The 16,594-nt window shown below is 41.5% G+C and overlaps 1 protein-coding gene across 1 annotated transcript; it reads right to left on the bottom strand.

Moving 5' to 3' along the window:
• Positions 1-612: 612 nt before the first annotated feature.
• On the bottom strand, positions 613-16,295 carry sypb (synaptophysin b). The gene is made up of 7 exons (XM_054771839.1): positions 16,193-16,295; positions 14,663-14,728; positions 8,693-8,817; positions 6,254-6,452; positions 5,987-6,178; positions 5,498-5,810; positions 613-2,466 (listed from the first exon to the last, which is right to left on the bottom strand). Exons 1-6 carry the CDS (start codon positions 16,208-16,210, stop codon positions 5,529-5,531), a joined length of 882 nt encoding a protein of 293 aa, XP_054627814.1. The 5' UTR covers positions 16,211-16,295; the 3' UTR covers positions 613-2,466; positions 5,498-5,528.
• Between the last annotated feature and the right edge of the window lie 299 nt (positions 16,296-16,594).

Below are 16,594 nucleotides of genomic sequence, written 5' to 3'. Positions count from 1 at the left end.
AAAGATTAATTTATGTTACAAATATAAGCATCTTACTGCTGAGTTAGTTTTTCCGTAATCAGAATAATAAAGATGGAAGTTGCATCTCCGTGTGTAGCTTGAAAAGCCGCGGGAGATCAAAAGCAAATTAGGAGGGGAGCTTAATGTCAGCTGACTGATGTCATATGACATCTACAAAGAGACGTTTACGCTATTGACCCAAACTACCCTGGTGATCTACCAGTAGCTCGCGATCGACCTAATGGGCACCCCAGCCTTACACTGTATTTTAGTTCATTTATGCCATTTAATGCTTAATTTAGGCAAAAAAACCCCGAACCATTTGCTTAAATATGCATATTTTTGGACTAACAATAGGCTGTATTCAACCATGAAACGGCATTACTTATCCAATATATTTTTGAAAAACTGTGATAGAGTGAATCCGCAAAATTGAAAGAGTGTCGACGGACGACTGGAAACCAAAGTGTACGCATCGCAGCTCTCCACGTACTCATTTACTTTTAATGTAGAAACCTAAAATCAATGCTTATTCATGTCCTCAAAGAAACAATTAAAGAACAAATTAAGCAAGATCACCCACCCATTTGAACAGAAGCACACTTTTTAACCTTCAACAGAATAATTTCAAGTTTATTTCATTTTTGTTTCACATGGAGCCCATACAGTAAGAATACAGCAGAATTCTGGAGAGTCTTGGATATTTTTCTTCTCTGACTTATCATTATCATAAATACTAATATGTATACATCATACACAATAAACACAGCACTATCCAAAGGTGTAGAGTATCACAAGACATCATTCACCACTAACAACAGAGTATATTTCATTTGAGCATATTTATAAGAGCTACAGAGAGAATAAAATTGTGTACGGGGACAGGAAAAGGATGAACGAAAGAGTGAATCCAGGGCAGAGCATTGTAGCAAAATACTGGAAATGGACAACAGTTAATTCAGATGAGATCTGTGGAAGCAAAACTACAAATGAAAACACATCTCTGACCATTTCCAACACAATTGTCAGGAGTGGTGCATTATCTGGAGTATTTATTGCCTAAATTGTGCTTTCAATGGATCTAACATGCCGTTGTTTTACTATGGAGTCTGTCACCATCCTGCAGCTTCTTAAATATGTTTAAGGGATACTTGAGGAAGAGGAAGAAGATGCATGCAGTAATTTCACTTGCCATTCGAAAGAGAAGCAAGAAAGAAGGATTTAAGATGCAGCAGAAGTATATCTCTGGCATTTTGTTCAGACTGCTTTCAAAAGTTTACCAGGGCAAGATCTTAAACATGTACCCACAGTTCAAGTTTATGTAAGGGGGGAAACTATATGACTGTGTCTTACAACTTTCTGAACCACAGAAACAGGACAAGATTCACTGACAAAACCTGGCCGATACCCACAAATAAACACGCACTTCTAAAACGGACACCCACCGCCCTGATTAATAAAGTTCAAAGCACACAACAGCAGTTTGTGAAACAGCACAGGAAATATAATCAAGCTCACTAAAGTCATCTTCAGCTGTAGGGTCAGGAATATTTTGCACATCCTCTTGACAATGATGGAAAAAAACACCCACAAAGACAAATAAAGTTGAAACCACTTACTGTACTTCATACCACTGCTATTGCTATATATCACACTGTCTCTGCTCACCTTTTATACACATCATTCTCTTTCATATTCTTTTTAATATATCCATTAGCCTTCACCCGGCTCCCAATCCTGCCGCTAATGCTGAGCACATAAAAAAAAAAAAATAACAGTAAGAAATGAAAAGAGAGGCTTGTTGCGATGAATAAAAAAAAAATATGACATTGGTGTGAATGGGAGAGGAGTTGAAGGGCAAAGGCCAAACTATGTGCTCCGAGACAGAACCAAAGTAAATCCAATTGAATAACTCTGTGCTCAACATTTGTTGTATAACAACTAATATGGAGTGCACAATTATTCAACTGAGTACATAGAATCATACTGTATATATTAGCATGTTGATATTTACACAGCACAGACAATACATTCTCTCAAGTTAAATATTACTACAATGTTTTTCCACCCCCCCCAATAAATGTAAGTCTTTTCCATTACAAGATTTCTCTTCAATGTTCGTCAATGTATGTTTTGGTATTTGTATTCAAGTTTTTCTCGTATAACCAAACAGACAATCCTCTGTTGTCTTCTACAATTAAATACATCACGAGAATAAACATCATGTTACAGCAAAGACCCTCCCGCCCCCACCCCATTTACCCTCCCCACCACCTCCTACTCCCTACCGTTGACAACCCGGTTTTAGCCCACCCACACCGTACACCCCACCCTCCCGTCCCCCGTCCACCGTGTCCCTACCTTCCTTCCCTCCCGCCACTTGCCAAACTCACAAGTACACAAACAGACTAACAGACGAGTGCAGAAATGCAGGCGGTGGTTGAGCGCCGGAATCACAAGGTCACCCTGGAAAGAGGATGAGAGAACACACACATAAATGACCTGTTAAATATATAAACCAGAAAAGGGCAAATGGGACCGCATTTATGATCGCAAGCTATAAATCGCAAACAACCATTAAAAGATTTTACGACCTATTATAAAACAGAATTATGTATTGGTTTATTTGTTAGGTCGACTGTGTAAATTTAAAGCACGCTGATATTGTATAGCAACAAAAACAAGAGGTCAAAGGTAAGAAACTATTGTTCATGACAAATATGAATAGAAAAATGTGATTGGGGACATTTTCTCCTGCTTCATTCTTTTCCTCTTGTTATAGCTGGTAATTACTTTTAAATGTTTGGCGCTACTCCAATTAGTATTCCTTTATATTTGTATTGTTGTTGTTGTTGAGCTAGAACAGTGAGAGCCTGTTTGATTAATTGTAACTGAGTGAAACACAAATTACCCGTAAAATGATCAGCGCATTTTTTTTAGCCGCACTGTCGGTACAAGATAACTGCGTTCTTTATTTGTAACACGCATACGTTGTACAGAACATTCGGCGAAGTTCACTATTGTACTGTAGCAGAAAAACACAATAGATTTAGAGACGTATGGTTTTATTTTAATTAACTAGAAATTGCCACGTTCTTTCAAGAATGCATGTCCAATCAAATCTCAGTGCAATGTGTTTACTTCACGCTATTATGTTGATTCTGCTTTTGTATGTCTGTGGTTTGTTTTGACATCACACACGTGATGAAGCGTAAGCGAATCACTGAGGTCACATGCTTTTTTACTCTAAGGAGGGGGAGGTGGCGGCCATGCACGTAGGAGCATTTTACTGTACTGTTTTGGGTCAATGAATTAACCATATGAATTAACCATATCAATGCAATACAATATAAAATGGACCAAATCATATTTTTTCAATCAGGAAAAGCAAAAGTTTGAGTGTTATTATCCAATTCAAGACACAGGACTTGAATTCGATCCCATTAGATCAGTGATTCTCAACTGGAACGGATCCACGGGTCTTAATCTTACACTTTTATTCTGAAGGGTGTTTTTTTTATGCAGCGCTGTGTCGTCTATTAATACAATCATCATTCGCGGTTCGAAAATTAATTAATAAATGGTCACTGTCTCGTGGTTGACTATGGCCTATTATTAGTCAAAAAATATTGAAAGACAAGTCATGTGTAGTATTCTGGTCACTAGGTGTCAGTAATGTTACACTGATGAGACATTACAGTACCTTAGTGCATGGACTCAGCCATGGCATGTCTGACATGATAGAGTGAGAAAAAGTTCTCCCCCCATTCCATGTGGAAGTGGTACATTTTCGGCTTCTTTCTTTGTCCTACTTCCCTACTCCTTTTGAAACACTTTCTTACGTTTACAGCAAATAATTTGGAGGCTAACTACTTAGCTCGGTAACCTGCTATATGCTATGACCGGCGGCCGTCTCTTATGTCCCTGGAGTGATCCCGTAGCCTGCACATCAGTGTTGCGCAATGTAGTGTACACAAAGAATAACAGAAGTGTAAAGGTGGCTGTAGGAGTGTTATTTCATGTCTCAGGGCTCTAATAATGGTAAAAAAAATGGTATTTAGAAGGTCATTAACAGGTTTACTATGCTCATACTACAAAAAATATTTAGTTTGTTAATATTGAATCCGACTACGCGTAAATGTACTTATCGTGGTCTGGAACCGATTAACCGCGATAAACGAGTGACTACTGTATATTGGTGGTGACAATGCTCTGTAGTGCCATTTGAAATCCGCTGTCATAGACGACCAACAACATTTGTTAGTCATCTCCTGCCATTAAGATATTGAATGTGCCAGTCCTGTCTCTTGTTGAGCCTTAGAACGTGTTTAACTGTAAGTATGTTATGCTTATCATATATCAGCTGTTTAAGTGGAATGGTCATCTTATAATGTGTTCCATTTGCCTCGGAATTTGGAAGTCAGAGCTGGGAATGACGTCACAAACAAGGTAGTGGCGTTCCAGTTACAAAGTCAATAAACAAGATGGCCACCTCAACAAAAGCTATTATCGCGCTTAAATAAACAGGTCACGAAAACATAAATAAAAGCAAAAATGTCTGGCAGCAATCTACCAGGCTATTGTTAGCCATTGTTAGCACGGTCTGCGTTGTAGTTCGCATATACCACATGAAAAAAGGTCATTTAAACTACAGCAACATTAGCACATACTGTATATACGTCCAACACTACTGTGTATGCGGATGATTTACTGTGACAAACTGATTATTACAGGAGCTTGTACTTATTGTTTAAAACTCGGGGCAGCCATCTTCGAAAGCCAACTCCGGGGTAGTGAAGGCTGTCCGACTTTCCCAGTAGAAAATCTGACCTCAGCAACTACAAACTCGGAAATCGAGTATAAACCCAGCATTATTTATCTAATTTAATTATCATATTTGGAAGTGTTCAAAATTGCCATGTAAAATCATGAATGCTAATCGCTAGCTCTTGTATGTGGTTTTCAATGTAAATTAGCATCGAGCTAGTGCATTTGTTTAAATGCATTTCATTTATATTGAACGTCACAGACAAATGATTTAATATCTTATGTAAGTTATAATTGACATGCTTTATTTCTGTAAGGTCCATTTTATTACACTGCTTCGAAATAAAGGCTCTGAAATGGAACTAAACTGGAGTCTTTGTTGAGAACCTGTCATTTGTCAGCTGAGCTAGCAAGTAGAGAACAAATGTTAGCCAGGACAAAATACAAAAACCTTTGGACTTTGTGTATAAAAAAAAGTATTATTCCTGAAATGTTCATTAAACTTGTTTTGTGCTAGCACACCGTGTTATTTTATTCACACCGTACCATCTCTTTTCATTAAATATAAGGTATTTGAGAAATGTCCGAAATTTGGGTCGCGGCTTGTCATGAAGGGGTGATGGTGGGTCCCGTAACCAAACTAGTTGAGAACCACTGGTGTAGAGACTATTCATCCAATTACGTAAACTCCCATTTGGAGCTATTGTGATCCCTTTCTGTTGTCACTCACCCTCCTGCAGCTGTGTTGTCACCGCACAGGCTCACATTTGATTGGAGTAGGAGGTGGGCTGCTGTTCATAGCCCTGGCTGTAGCCTCCATCCTCATTGTAGCCTCCCTGCTGGCCGTATTCGGGCTGGTAGCCTCCCTGGGAGCCGGCATACGGGTCCTGCTGACCGTAGCCACCCTGGGCAAAGGAATCAGGAGCGGGCTGCTTTTCCTGCGATGGCATGTATGTACCAGCGAAGGCAGCCATCCAGCCTGTCTCCTTGAAGACGAACCACAGGTTTCCTATCCACAGGATCAGGTTGCAGAAACCAAAAGCCTGGAGTGGTGGAGATACAGTATGTGACTGCTCTATTATGGGACAACTTATTTGTGCAGCACGAGCATGCTACTACTGTATATTTCTCTAGTAAATATAAAATGCATAATAGAAAGATGATAAAAGAAACACTTGAGTCATCATTGAAAATACTTGCACAGACCCAATGGACCTACCACAGAGGTGTTGAGGCCGGAGACTTTGGGGTCGTAGACCTCACGGCAGCGGTTCTCTCGTTCGTCACAGGCTGTGATGAGCGTGACGACACTCTCTGGATCAGTGGCTGTCTTGACGTCGGACAGACCTTTGGCCCACGCACACGATGACACCAGCCACATGAAGGCGAACACTGCGGTCACTACAAAGTCCTGCCAATCAACCGGGATCACGTTTAAGATGAGACTATGCCTTCTGAGACATCAGTCAGCGGTAAGAAGACTCACAATCTGGGCGCCCTTGTTGTTTTCGCGGTACTTCTCCAGGATGAAACAGTACACAGAGAGGGCTGCCATGGAGTAGAGGAAGGAAAAGACACCGATGGTGACAAAGAACTCTGCCGAGGAGGAGTAGTCGCCGACCAGGAATAGACGCTCAGGGTTCCCTCCCTTACAGGTGGGGGCATCAAAGTAAACCTGATGGAGCCTGGGAAAAGACACAAATAACAAGTTTGCGTAAGATTATTTCTTATCAGAGGGAAGCCCACTGTCTTCAAACGTCCCTCGGGATCTTTGCTTGCAAAGTTAATCTATTCAATGAAAACATTGTACATTGTTTGAGGAGAAGACTTATGCCACTCATAGATACAGTATATGGAAAATATGAGTATTAACAGCAACAGTGTTGTGGTTAAGGTAAACAAAATAAGCCTTCAGAAGATTGCAGGGTTGAGGGTGTTGAAGGGATTTCTCCAGCTTCAAACAATCCATCGTTTTTTTCCAAGCTTCATGCTAAGCTGCCCTCAGCATCAGACAAGCACATAAGAATTGAAGAAATAGAATATAAATACGGCCGTCCCTTGCCACTTTGTGGTTTCAATTTTGCAGCTTCGCTTTATCAGTTTTTCAAAAATATATTAATTAATAATCATGCTCGTTCATGGCTGAACACAGCTTATTATTGGTAAAAAAATAAAAGCATATTTAAGCAAATGTTATGTATTTTTTGCCTAAATTGTGCATTTTTAAAAACAAAAATTGACAAATGAACTAAAATACATACAGTATAAAAGGCATTCAGAAGACGCACTCAAAGACGCTGTGAATGATATGTACAATTCTACACTCGGTGTAAGTAATGTCACTCTAATGTTGGGTGAGACACAGGGGTATTAGTTCATGTCTAGAAGGCTCTAATAATGTTAAAAACCATATTTGGAAGGTCATACACAGGTTTTCTATGCTCTATAAAAATATTCCATTTATAAATAAATCTTCACTTATCCCAATTAACCGCGATAAACGAGGGATTTGTGTATTTTCAGGTGTCCAAGCAGCATTTGTGTGGGAGTTTTTATAAATTAAGGAATCATACTTCACAAAAATTCACTTATCACGGTCGGGCCTGGAACCGGTTAACCGCGATAAACTCGGGATTACTGTACCGACTTCATCCTGAGTTTGACTGTTTTTGAATATAGAGCCAAATGTTTTTGTGACACTTATAATATTGATGACTACAAAGAACTACTTGGATCACCAGGTTACTTAAGAACCTCATTCAAAGTGTGACACACAAATTGACGTGATTAGACAACATAACATTCTGCCCTCCCATAAATAATAATGTTCATTTGGTTGACACGGGTTGCCAGAGTGGCATTGACTGAACAATGTTTTGAATTGTGGTAGTAGTTTGCAACATATTGTTAAAGCTCCCATGTTATACTATTTTTCAACGAGTCTCAGGGGTCCCACATTAGTGAATTGGACTTGTATTTGCCAAAATCTAGCCTTGATGCTGGACTTTAGACAGTTTAACATTACAGTCACCTTTTAACAGCAACATCAACCCGGGTTAGCCTATACGCTCAATAAAACAAAATGACTGGACTCACTGACTAAGGGATGCTTGTCAGGGCTCCAGGATGTATTTTAGGATGTGTAGAGAAGCCAACTCGCTTGTTTTTTTGTGTGTTCTTTTTACAAAGCTGCTTTCTATGAAGTGGTGGGTGCAGACATGGACGGGGGCAGGCTCATCCATCTAAGAGCAGGTCTGAGATGATGTCAAAAAGCAAACAAAAAATTTAAATAAAGTTGCTCAAAAGTGGAGCAATCAAGTGAAGGAGATGATACATTTTCACGTTTGGTGCTCATAAACAGGCTCAAGAGACACATATAAGAAAAAGTACATTTTTAATAATAGGGGACCTTTAAAAGAACAGCTCTTTGGTGATGTCAGTCATAACTCAGCATTATTATCTTTGCAAAGGCAGAATCTTGTATTGGATCTCATTAGACTATGTAACTGGCTGGTGGGTGTTTTAATTTGATCTTTTGTTGTATGTATTTTATTATAGAAAAGGGACTTACAGGGACTGTACGCAATTTGCCCCATTTTTTTAAACCAGAAAATATAAGTACACCATTAGTTTAGAATGAACATAACTGCTGTGTGTGTGTGTGTGTGTGTGTGTGTGTGTGTGTGTGTTATGTCGGCATAGCTTTTGTTATGTTGGTGCAGCTTACGCATGCAAAGCAGGAAGAGGGCGGGATATAATGTGTGCAGTACGTTCAAACCCGCTTTTTAAGGCATAGCGTAAATTCCCATAGAGTCCTAATTATGTTCCATGATTCTATTATGAATGAAGAAATTCAAAAAATACAAGGAGCGGGATTCACATGCTGAATGTGATATTCGCAACACCACGATAAACGACACCATACCTGAATGGATATTCAAATTCTACTTCAATGCCGAGGTCACTCTCTGACCGGTTTTTACACTCCACGCTCATCTTGAACATGCCGGAGTAGCTGCCGCATGTCGAGAAGGCAAAGATCGCAAAGATCTGTAGGGGAAAGCGGGAAAGGAAAGACACGTGAACATTTGACAAGATCACATTACTTTTTTTTTTTACCTCTGCCATTCAAAGTGGGGGAATCAAAAAAACAAACAAATGATGACAGATCATTCGTTCTACATGGCATGGAGCGGACCGAAAGCTCCACCAACTACGGCAACATGCTAAAAAATGCAGCGTGATCGCCACTTTGCATGACTGTTGTCATGGTTACCGTTACATTCCACATATTTTGTTTTTTTTGCTTTTTTTTAAAAATATGAGTTCAGTTACAGTATACTTTACGTGCATCCAGATTAGCATTGTGTGCAGTCATAAAGAGACATGCATGAAGATGCACTCACACACACACACAAGAGATTACGAGGCTGACTATTTTTACCACAGCCTCTCTACACCGCAAGCCAGATCCGATTGGATGGAAAATCCAGCTATTAATCTGACTGAGGTGCTCTACCATCTGTCACCAAATACTCAACTGTAAAAACCAGCCACAACACACACACGCACACACATCCCAACACAACAATATCCACGGTCATTACAAGCGCTACTGTTTCCTCCCAACAGCTCACACCTCTCTCTCTGCTGTTGGTAAAGGGCTGATTAATATGATTTAATAATCAATACAAATGTACGTGAAGAGAGCACAAGAGGGTTTGTTCAGAGCTCGGATCAAAAATTCTGGAGTGTAGTTTCAGATTCAGAGGGTGTGAAAACTCACTGCACCGAAGATGAGCTTCCTGCAATAGAGTCACAATATGAAGTTCATTTTAATTAGGCCCCCCAAAATTGCAAGAGGGTGTAAAGTTGTAGCTGAAAAAATGACGCATTTGTCCGCCACATCATTTTGGATAACAGCCATGTCCCCAGCATTTATGTATATGTTTTTTTTATGGTTTTCAAGGTCCTAATATACCTCAGCATTTCATTATCTCCCCGATGACGTCCCAAGAGGGTCAAAACACACCAGCAACATTTGGTGCACCGGCTGCACTTTGAAACTCCCTCAACAACACAGGCTGAGGTTTACCGGTTAAGAGATTATGATTGCAACATGTAATATTTTAAATCTATCGTGGCAGAGTAATGTGATGTTATGCACGAGTGGATTGGATCGCCATGATGTGGTACTACACAGAGCGGTTCAGCCTTGTGCAGCATTGTTACTGTAACGGTGAGGGTCATACTGCAGATAAGTAAACCACAGTGGTGGTGAGGCGCAATGTAAAAGGCTGCTATCCAAAAGCTTAACGTTTATGGTGATGAATGAGCGCAAGGAGGAGTGATGGAGGAGGCTGCCAGGATGAGAGAAGCAATGGTGTTTGGTGCCATGGTAACGCTGCTGGCAGCACCACACAGCGAGGAGGCTGGTTTCTATCCATTCTGGCATGCTGGATGGGTGTCAGCTTTACTGTGGTGAGAAGACACACAGTCGCCCCCCTACTCCCCAAGACACAAACCCAATCCATCTGCCTGCTACTGCTTTTATCTCACTTTAGCTTCCACTTTGTCGCCTCTCTGTCGCAGAACAAAATCAATGTTTGATGCGTTGATGTGTTCTACTGAGGAGAGTAATGCTGCCCATAGCGGACATCATGTTGTTCTTCTTCACATCACAACCTAGCTGAGAATGACCAGGCGGCGCCTCTGCTGGTTGTAGCCAAGTAGTGCACTCCATTTTTTCTTAGTTGCTTCAAGACGTGATGAATCACCAATCATTTTCACACAGCAGAGAGATCTCTGAACAATCAACTGATCAATTCATCGCATATTATGCCCATGCCTAATTACAGTGGATCCCTGCATATTTGTGATTCGACATTTGCGACCCCGCAAATTAGCAGAGTTTTGGTTTTAAAAATGTACTTTTTTTGTTCTTCCAAAAAGAGGCATTTTTTTTCCTGCAGATAACACATCAAATTCACCCTAAGTTGGTCATAATATGAGAAGTGTAAAAGTATAAAAGGCATATAAATATATACTATATGCCTTTTTCCACGTTTGTCACACTTACTGTACATGTTTCAGATCATCAAACAAATTGAAATGTTAGTCAAGGACAACACAACTGAACACAAACTGCAGTGTCATGAGCTGTGGTGCTGCTTTGCTGCCCTCTCTCTGCCATCTGTTGCAGCACACTGTCTGCTGGCGGGAGGAGCTGTTACACACCTGCAATCAATTACTCATATGGACTACTTAAGATTGCAGTTTCCTCTACCTGTTCCCAGGTTGTTTTCTGATCCACACCTGCTTCCTGCCTTGTGTATTTACCTGTTAGTTAGCTTAGCGCTCTGGTCATTCCTACCTGCATTTTGTAAGTACGTTATTGTTCCCTGCTCGTCGGTTTGCATCAGTGGCTTTAAGTTGTACTTTGGTTGTTGTATTCCTGCTTGGTTCTCAGCAGCGCCTTTTGGTTATTGTTAGTTTTCCTGCACGGTTCTCAGCAGTGTCTTTTGTTAGCGTAGCATTTTTTTCCTCCCTGCTATCCCCGTGTCTAGCAGTGTTTTATGTTCAATTATTTTTGTATTTTTCAACCGTGGCTCGGCCCGGACAATTTGTGTTGGACTTTTTGTGCTTTTGTATATTTTTTTGGGGGGGGGGGACTTTTTGCAATAAACTTCTGTTACATGGACATTGTCTCTTCTCTGCATCTTGGGATCCTAATTACTGGCTTTACGCCACCTGTGACATGCATTTTTTTTTTTATGAAGCTTTTCATTAAGGGAGATTAAAAAAAAAAAAATCCAAACTGACATGGCCCTGTGTGTGAATAAGTGATTGCCCCTTAAACCTAATACCTGGTTGTGCCACCCTTAGCAGTAACAACTGCAATCAAGCGTTTGCAATTATTTATTCACACAGGGCCATGCAGGTTCAGATTTTTTCCCCCCCTCTCTTAATTAACAGTTGTGTTGTCATTGACTAATATTTAAATTTGTTTGATCTGAAACATTTAAGTGTGACAAACGTGCCAAAAAAAGAAATCAGGAAGGTGGTAAGCACTTTTCCACGCCACTGTGTATGTACACTGTATATACAATCGGGCCTGAAAACGTGCGGCTCCGTGACACAAGTTGATGTAAGTCGTTACCGGAATTGCAACAGACAGAGCAGCTGAGCGGCTTACCTCAACTGGCTGCTTTAGAGGGAGACGGCTGCGTGGTTGTAGTGCTAGGCTAAAGGTTAGACCGTGACTCTCATTCCATCTGTTAATCGATCACCTTACATTAGCGTTCATTAGCGGTGAGTACATTTTATACTTTCAGTGGGTTTGATCCAGTGTGTGTGTGTGTGAGGCATATTTAGGGCTTAAACCTGGATTGTCGTGAGTGAACAATGGTAATTGAAGATGGACTGGGAGGGTTCTGGAACTGAAACTAATGTAATTACAACAATCACTTTTATTGCAAATGTTGATCTGAAATCAGAGGCGAAAGTCAACGTTGCAGGTGATCTTGGAACATAACCTATTTTATAATTTGCATCACATATATAACTGTTAAATTCAACATTCTTTGACTATTTCATTAGGATCAAGCTGCAGCAAAAGGGGCAGTGAAAATGTGTTATTAGACGGAATATCTCATGACTGACAAAAATAACGCAAAGTAAAGGAATAACCAGAAAACCACAGATAACTGAGCCTTGAAATGGTTGCTCGGTCAATGTAAAAACAATTGAAACCCAGCATGGAATGGTGGGGAGGCTCGACAAACTGTGCTGTTGAGCTTCACATCTGCTTTATTTGGGAACTCAATGTCTTCTTACATCCGTCAAATCGGTGCTTTGTCAGCACAGTGTCCCCCCCACCTCCAAAGACAGGAAGAGGTTGGGTAGGTGGGTAACGCTACATGAGTCAGTGAAAAAAGGGGCAGTGAAAATGTGTTATTAGATGGAATATCACATGGCTAACAAAAATAAAGTAAACAAATAACTGAACCTTGAAATGGTTGCTAGGTCAATGTAAAAACAATTGAAACCCAGCACGGAATGGTGGCGAGGCTCAACAAAGTGTGTTGTTGAGCTTCACATCTGCTTTATTTGGGAACTCAATGTCTTCTTACATCCGTCAAATCAGTGCTTTGTCAGCACAGTTCCCCCCCGAGACAGGAAGAGGGTGGGTAGGTGGGTAACGCTACATGAGTCACACATACGTGATGCTGTTGCGCAGAATTGCTTTCAGAGCATGTGCACATAAGTAGATTTTTCCCGCGTAAGTGGTGACAACCTCAGCCTACATACTTCAGTTCATCCAATACATTTCACACAAATGCAGTTTTGTCTTTTATATAAAACCACACCAGGCGCCACTAAAGCTACACATAAATACCATGCTATAAGAAAACTGTTTTGTTTGTGCAAAACCTGCTGTAAAATCTGCAAAAACCACGAGGGGCCTGGCTTTTCCCTACCCTTGTAAAGACTGTGCGGTGCTGCTTATACATGCCCATATTAATCCAGATAGAGCAGCAGCTCTTCCTCTGGTCTGACACATGATTCATGGGCCCTGGCTCCTGAGCGAGGCTGCTGATTGGTGGTTGGCTTGCAGTGACCCAGGGAGGCAGCGCTGAGCTGCTGGCACACTCGCACAGCTCCAGGGAAGGACTACAGAGTCATGCAGCGCACTCATGCCTCAGACTGAGCTGCAGAGCCTAATACAGTGTGGGACTCTGTCAGCACCACAGGGTTGTGTGCACATATTTAATCATCAATTGTAAGACACATTTCTACTTCCAATTTGGGTTAATCTCACCTTTGTGTATTTTTACACGTTTTATCTACTGTTCCTCAGCATCTTAAAGATATTATTTTTGTTTGTTGTACATGTAGAGTGACAATAAAGACATTCTGTTCTATTCTAAACAGTGCGCTCATTAATTTTCAAACGGAAAAATCAAACTGATGACTATAACGCAACTTAGCTTCGATATTTACTCCCACTACTGTCTGTGTGATGCCCCAGTTGGAAAGAAACATTCACTTTTAACCCTGAAGGCTGCACGCTGCTGTTCCGTCAACAAACAGTGTGGACCCAATGCATCCAGAGAGGGAAACACAACCTTTGACATGTGGATTTCACTAACACCTTGTGAAGGATGCTGAACAACCACAGCTGTGCTTGTTAATTGTCCCCCTTAAGAATAAAAATGGCTTCCCTCCCCCTCCATGCAAAGCATACGCTGAGAAGTGAATGCTGTAGTTTACTCATTGGACTGGCACCAGCGCAGGACCATCCCCTGGTGGTAGCACCGTCACTACAATGATTGCCAAGCTGAGTAATTATTTAAACACTTTCAAAAAAGATGTGATAATATTTCTAAAAAACAGAAATATATACCCATAAGAGGGATTGAACTGTATTTTACGGGCATTGATTAATTTGTTAAGTGCCTTGCAGCTTTATGACCTCTATATGGTAGAAAGTCACAAATCTGCCATAAAGGTACAGTAGTTCATCCTTGCCAATATTCTCGAGTGTGCTCTGAGGTGCATTCGACATATAGTAAGCGTTGCAATTAGGGATGGACATTTCACTGTGCATTTCCTTCAATTAAGCAATTATTTCAGCTTTAAAATGATTTTAATGCGATGGGAAAATCTGTCAGAATGTGTCGAAGCCCTGCTCTTCATGCCAGCATTGCACTGATCAGAATAATGGTTCCCAGGGGAGTTGTGCAGCGAGAGCTGAAGGCATGTTGTTGTTCTTGTTCAAGCTACAAACCAGTTAAGAATGAATCAACAGCGCCTCGGCTGGTCGCAGCCGAGTAGTGCACCCATTTTCCGTGAACGCTTCATATCTCAATTAAAAGACAGAAACGGGACTTACCCATTGGAGGACTTTTATAAATCCCAATGGCTGCTTGATTATTGTGAACTGTCCTTGGGCCACCAACTGTCAAACACACACACACACACACACACACACACACAGCACAACAGAAAAATCAGAAATTCTCACTTTTGAAAAGTGATTTGCAGCAGCTCATATTTAATAATAACAAAACAAGAACCCATTTACCGCAGGATCATAGCCGAGAGTGCGCCTGTATTATTATAATTATCATTATATTTCGTTAAATACGTTTAAGTGGGGGGGACGCACGATGACCTAGTGATTTGGCAGCCACATTGGGAAGATCTGGGTTCGAATCTCCATTTGGTCATCTCTATGTGGAGTTTGCAGGTTCCCCCCAAAATATATCCAAAAACATGCATGTTAGGTTCATTGGCGACTCTAAATCGTCCATAGGTATGAATGTGAGTGTGAATGGTTGTTTGTCTATATGTGCCCCGCCATTGGCTGGCGACAAGTCCCGGGTGTACCCCGCCTCTTGCCCAAAGTCAGCTGGGATAGGCTCCAGCATACCCGCGACCCTAGCGAGGCTAAGCGGCATAGAAAACGGATGGATGGAAGTTGAGTCCTTATCATATTTACTAAAGAGATAAAACGCGCTTGTGTGCAACACAGTGAGACGCCGTCAGCAATACAATTACATAAAGCTGATTAACTGGCCACACAGTTGAGAGCAGCCATTTGTAGCCTGTGTTTACAAGCATGCAAAACGTACAGCACGCAATATATGTCACGTTTGTGGCGTGGGGGTCGTTTGTTGCGTTTGTGCGCAGGTGAATGCGACACCGCAGAGTAGGCGCAGCGTCAATAAATGGCCGCGCAGAGAAGAAGCGGCAATCATGGCTATCTCTCCGTGGCTGAGGGGGTCACACCACGGCGGGCATCCACGAAGCGCGAGACAGTGGGAATCGTGATGCATGCCCGTCCCCTCAGGAAATCCTCTGTAATAATAAAGCAGGCGTCAGTGGTGGTAGAAACGCTGCTATTCACAGGGCCTGTACTGCGGCTATATATGCAGCACCACGCAGGGGCCTCCACGGAAAATGAATCCTGCTTGTTGTCGTAGCAACAGCAGGCTAATTGAGACGTGAGAAATCTCAATCATTTACGCACAATCTTGGCAAATTATATCATATCAACGCCGTGCTAAATGTCATGACTGCGGTTAATCTCTGGGCATCCTTCACACATTTGCAAGAGTCGTCGGGCCGCTCCTCCATCATGTCGATCCTGTACTGCAGCATCAGACGAGAAAATCATCTAATTTGCATCGCACTGTCATGTGTTCTTTTCACATCGTTAAATAAACTGTACCAATGCTGCACTAAGCATTTTCGACGCCTCGCTGAGCTGAGAGCTTTTCATTGCAATATTAACGTCTGTCGAAATGACAAAAAAAATCTATAATAAAGCCCGTCAGAATGGAGCGTTAAAGGAAATTAATGCGCTAATCTGTAAGCGAAACAAAATAACAAATTACATGATTTGGTGTCAAAGCCTTACCTGGTTTACGACATCCATCTTGGCCGCTTACTCGCTGATAAGAGGATCAGAGGGGCGGAGGGGGTGGAGGCGTCTCATCTGGAACAGCCCAAGGGAGGTAGACGCCCAGGAGGAACAGCCGGGGACTGCGTCACCAGCGTAGTAACGTCACATTAGGCGTCAGAATCATGGACCAATCACAACGCAGCTTTATTCTAAGGGCGCAGAGAGCTGACCCCTAGGGTGAGAATGAAGAAAGGCGAGCATGGGGACGGTTCACGCTTTAGTAGACCCAAGCCTTGTTAAAGCGGGTGTCAAATTAGAAGAAAGACTTGAGACTTGTCCTGCAATATAAAATGGCGCAAGTGGTCAAAATAAGTGGTAAGGTTCACAGCAGTGTGAGGATGTGGCTTGTGAATAACA

Source organism: Dunckerocampus dactyliophorus, chromosome 1 (assembly GCF_027744805.1).
Source record: "Dunckerocampus dactyliophorus isolate RoL2022-P2 chromosome 1, RoL_Ddac_1.1, whole genome shotgun sequence".
NCBI classification, from domain to species: Eukaryota; Metazoa; Chordata; class Actinopteri; order Syngnathiformes; family Syngnathidae; genus Dunckerocampus; species Dunckerocampus dactyliophorus.
Note: the sequence above shows the minus strand (reverse complement) of the source record. Positions and strands in the feature narration are given on the sequence as shown.

What these genes read in the sequence shown, in the direction of transcription:
- sypb (XM_054771839.1), bottom strand. An exon ending in TTATAAAAGTCCTCCAATGG is followed by an intron (nt 8,818 to 14,662) that starts GTAAGTCCCGTT and finishes TTTCCCCTACAG; the next exon opens with ATCTTTGCGATCTTTGCCTT. An exon ending in GAATTTGAATATCCATTCAG is followed by an intron (nt 6,453 to 8,692) that starts GTATGGTGTCGT and finishes GTCTTTTCCCAG; the next exon opens with GCTCCATCAGGTTTACTTTG.